Source organism: Carassius auratus, unplaced genomic scaffold, assembly GCF_003368295.1.
Source record: "Carassius auratus strain Wakin unplaced genomic scaffold, ASM336829v1 scaf_tig00216060, whole genome shotgun sequence".
Taxonomy (NCBI): domain Eukaryota; kingdom Metazoa; phylum Chordata; class Actinopteri; order Cypriniformes; family Cyprinidae; genus Carassius; species Carassius auratus.
Genome location: NW_020528388.1, coordinates 234,799 through 239,709, shown reverse-complemented (window position 1 = coordinate 239,709; position 4,911 = coordinate 234,799). Strand labels below are relative to the sequence as shown.

Sequence of the window (4,911 nt, the reverse complement as noted above, 5' to 3'; positions counted from 1 at the left end):
CATATTTTACTACGACTGGAAAATTCTGTAAATTGATAAACTGTTTGGTGTGATGAAGTTTAATGCCTCAAACAGCACCATGTAGTTGCATTTAGTAACTTGTTAGCAACCATATTTTTTAACAGGGTCATATAATGTTGCCAAAAAGAACGTTATTTTGTGTATTTCGGTTTAATGTAATGCAATGTTTATGCGGTTTAAACTTCAAAAAAAAAAAAAATTCCAGATAATGTTCATTATTGTTGATTCTCTATGCCTCACCTTTCTGAAATGTGTCTATTTTTACAAAGCCGTGTAAACATAAAACCATATCTGCATATGTGATCAGAGAAATGACAAACAACAAGTGCTAGTCTACACTGATCAAAACTTGTGTTTGAATCATCAGTGGCAAATTATTTAAATATATGAAAAACATACAGATAATTACTCAGAAGTGCCAAATTGTCCTTGCAATGTTGGGACTGCCCCACTTTATAGAGTAGCCTTTGAGCACAGACCCATTGTCTTTTCTCCCAGGATCAGGCAACAGTCTTCCATAAAATGAGCTGCACACATCTGAATATTTGGGTTGATCTGTTCTATAACAGTGCTGTAAATACAACTTAACCACTGATTTCTAGTTGTGTCCTCTTTCGGAAGACCATACATAGTAGTTTTGCTTTCACAATGAAACACACAGCATCACACAGCGGCCTAGAGTGAGGAATGGGGGCTTGCGGCAACCACATGTGATGTGGCACATCTATTTATTTATTTTCTGGAACAGTTTTGACAGAAAATAGCAAGCATTAAGTAGAATGGCCGTTTTATATAAGGGAACCTTGTGTGATTTTCACTGAAATATAATTCTCTCATTTTGTCTTCTAATCCTCAATCACGAAGTTGTTGGTGTTTACTGAGTGCCATGCGAGTCTATAATCTTAAATTAATTTATTTGTGCAGAACGGCTTTTTTAACAACACCTTTTACGCACGTAACTTATTTTTCCTCCTTACTGCTTCTCTCTCCAGTCCAGCGGGTAGCGCCAAAACACACACTTTGTTTTGCTAAACACCATTAAACCTCGGAAGAAGAAGATTTGTTTCACCGTGCTCTCTGTTGTTATGTCGGGAGACAGTTCTAGATAGTTGTTTCTGTAAATAGAAAAATAAAGTTTTTGAATCAGATCAGTAAATACCTGTAATATCCACATCCTCACAGTTCTAATTCATTTTTAAAGCAAGCAAGAATATCTTGAGTATCTGAACCCAGATCTGCTGCTGTGAAGATGTTGTTTATTAAAGAAGAGAGTGAAGAGAACACGAGTGAACCAGAAACCTGGAGAATAAAACATGAAGAACCAGAAACCTGCAGAATAAAACATGAAGAACCAGAAACCTGGAGAATAAAACACGAGGAACCAGAAACCTGCAGAATAAAACAAGAGGAACCAGAAGCTTGGAGAATAAAGCACGAGGAACAAGGAGGTTGGTGTTCATTCTTCTCTTTGTGTGTTACAGAGTAGTAATACGTGTGATCTGGATTATGTAGTCCAATTCCATTATAAATGTAATTTTTAAATACTCGTAATTGCAACTACAGTTACTGTTTTATTGATTACACATTATTCACACAATAGCAATGCATTATTCATAGTTTATGTATACATTCAGGAAATCTTCCAGTTTTCTGGACATTCACACAAAGAGCCCCTGGATTTACACAGATCGTTCATGCTTTATGTTTTAACACTGCATCAACTACTGATGGACATGCTAATTTTGAATTGAATTATCACACTATATTATTTAGCCATGTAGCCTACTATGTCTTTGGAAGGCTTTTGTCTTTAGTTTCAACCACATTAAATTCAGAAATTAATGTTATTTACATGAAGTGCAAGTGTTATGGATCAACTGGGGATCGTGTTAACTGGGGACATGCTAGCATCCGCCACTGATGTCACGCCCATGAACCGTTAGCTGAACGTCTGATGCATGCAGCACACAAAAGTGGAAACACTTCAGGAGTGTCAAAGTCGTCATTGGATTGGTTGAATTAAACAGGATTTCCAGGAGATATATATATCCCTAATGTATATACCGCACTGGTGTGTCTTAGGCTCTCCACAATAAAAGGCCACTCTAAAATGTGAAAATGTTTTATCACACAGCACGATGCCACAGATGAATACTGTGCAATAATCCTGCTGTCTAATCAGCATCTTGATATGCCACACCTGTGAGGTGGATGGATTATCTCGGCAAAGGAGAAGTGCTCACGAACACAGATTTAGACAGATTTGTGAACAATATTTGAGAGAAATTGGCCTTATGTGTACATAGAAAACTCATGTTCAACTCATGGGGCAAAAACAAAGTGTTTATAATTTTGTTCTATATATATATATATATATATATATATATATATATATAGATCTATTTTGTTTTAAAGTTATTAATAATAAGTGAAGTGTGGTGTACTGACAAGTGCACTGGTGTAACAAAGTTTCAGATAACAAAGTTTATTGTTAAATACCCTGCTCCATAAAATGTTTTGTCACCACATTTGAGTTATCATTACTAAAAGGATAATTTTGTTTGTATATGTATTTTTTTAATGTATATATTGTACCAGTCAAAAGTTTGGACACACAAATGGTAAATTTGTCCAAACTTTCGACTGGTATTCTACTATAATACAGCTACACGTAAAGCATATCGGCCTATATATATATATATATATATATATATATATATATATATATATATATATATATATATATATATATATATATATATATATATGAGATATTGTGTCACTCTGAAATTGTCTCTAAAATCAACAAGTGTGTGGTCTCTTGGTCTAGTCGGATATTAGAATGTTTTTAGTAATTTCCGTGGATCTGTATGAATAGGGACCATTTTAAAAATAAGTTTCCATCTGTATACAAATATTTCCCTTGTATTTTCCAAATATCCCAATAGATTTTCATATTTTGTATTTTTTTATTTTAGGCCTGATGAAAGTGAAAGTGGAAAATCAAGATCTGAATGAAGTGGAGGAGAAACATCAGGATCAGAAAGGTCATGGTGTCACTGGAGAAAAATCTGTGAGTTGTAGCGTTCAAATAACAGACGTCAAAAGGCCTTTCAGCTGCTCTCGGTGTGGAAACACTTACATACATAAAAGAAGCCTTATGAAACACATAAGAAGTCATAGTGAGGAAGAGCCTTTCAGCTGCTCTCAGTGTGGAAAGAGTTTCACATGTAACAGAAGCCTTGAGGATCACATGTTAATTCATACTGGAATAAAGCCTTTCTCCTGCTCTCAGTCTGCAAACACTTTCAAACAGAAAGAAAGCCTTATGAAACAGATGAAAATCCATAGTGGGGAAAAGCCTTTCAGTTGCTCTCAGTGTGGGAAAACGTTCACGTGTAACAAAAATCTTAAGGATCACATGTTAATTCATGCTGGAATAAAGCCTTTCAGCTGCTCTCAGTGTGGAAAGAGTTTTACACAGAAAATACACCTTCAGAATCATCTGGTAACTCACACTTTAGAAAAGCCTTTCATCTGCTCTCAGTGTGGAAACACTTTCACACGTAAAGCAAACCTTAAGAAACACATGTTAATTCATACTGGGATAAAGCCTTTCAGCTGCTCTCAGTGTGGAAAGAGTTTTACACAGAAAGGACACCTTTATCATCATTTGGTAACTCACTCTACAGAAAAGCCTTTTACCTGCTCTGAGTGTGGAAAGTCTTTCACACGTAAAGGATACCTTGAGACTCACATGTCATTTCACACTGGAAGTAAACCTTTCACCTGCTCTGAGTGTGGAAAGAGTTTCATATGTAAAGGAATCCTGAGGAATCACATGATAATTCATGCTGGAATAAAGCCTTTCAGCTGCTCTCAGTGCGGAAAGAGTTTTACACAGAAAGGACACCTTAAGGTTCACACTGCCAATACACATTTATCTGCAAAGAACACGTAAAATGAAATTTTGCATCTGATAACATAAACTTGTGCGCTGTGTAGTGATGGATATTGTTACGTTTTTAAAGGTATTACAGCTCTTACTGATACTTCTGATTCTTATTGGTTCTTTTGACATTTGAAAAGAAAAACAAATCAGACATTTTAAAGAAATTAAGAACACATTCAGAACATTGCTGACCTTTTATAGTTTCTCAGTCCCTTTGGCCCAAATACAAAAATGTATTTATTGTTCACACCAGATTTGAAATTCTTAATCATTTAAACAAACTGCAGATGTTTTGGCATGTGTGCCAAAGGATAAGTATTGTCTACAATTTGTGCAATAACTAAATGAACTAAATAACTTCTGAGACAAATTATTTATACATTTTTCATCATGTGTGGCTTCACATACAAAATGATCCCAAATCTGTAAAATGTACTTATATACACAAATATCTACCAATGTCCAACAAGATGTAAACTTGTAGCATTAGTATTATTATTATTTTTTTTTTTGCCTCTATCTCTCTGAGGGATGGCATTTTGAGGCAGGTTTATTTTTCCCACTGTTTCTTTATGAAAGAAATGTGTAAAAAATATACATGCGAATGTTAATTTTCTGTTTACATGCAACACACTACTACACGAATAAATGTACTTTACAAGTTCAAATGTGCATATTCTTTCTCAGTGTATTATAATATTGACTTTTCCCTGAAAACTTTTACCTACCATTGAAATCTGCTTGCGAATAAACACATCCATGTGTGGCCCAAATGGGTTCTACCTAGGGCCCGGTCAATATTGTCCCATACAAGAACACGTCTTCTGTTGAGAACCTGATAGATTTAATCTCTTCAATTAAATTGTACAAAAACATGCTGAAAAAATGAATCAAACACATCTGGTTTATGTTTATTAATGTCAAAGTAATGTCTCGTT

The 4,911-nt window shown here is 34.9% G+C and overlaps 1 protein-coding gene across 1 annotated transcript; it reads left to right on the top strand.

Annotated features, from left to right (window-relative positions):
- Positions 1–1,418: 1,418 nt before the first annotated feature.
- On the top strand, positions 1,419–4,709 carry LOC113097000 (gastrula zinc finger protein XlCGF8.2DB-like). Its single transcript, XM_026262231.1, has 2 exons — positions 1,419–1,469; positions 3,000–4,709. Exon 2 carries the CDS (start codon positions 3,005–3,007, stop codon positions 3,980–3,982), a length of 978 nt encoding a protein of 325 aa, XP_026118016.1. The 5' UTR covers positions 1,419–1,469; positions 3,000–3,004; the 3' UTR covers positions 3,983–4,709.
- Positions 4,710–4,911: the final 202 nt, after the last annotated feature.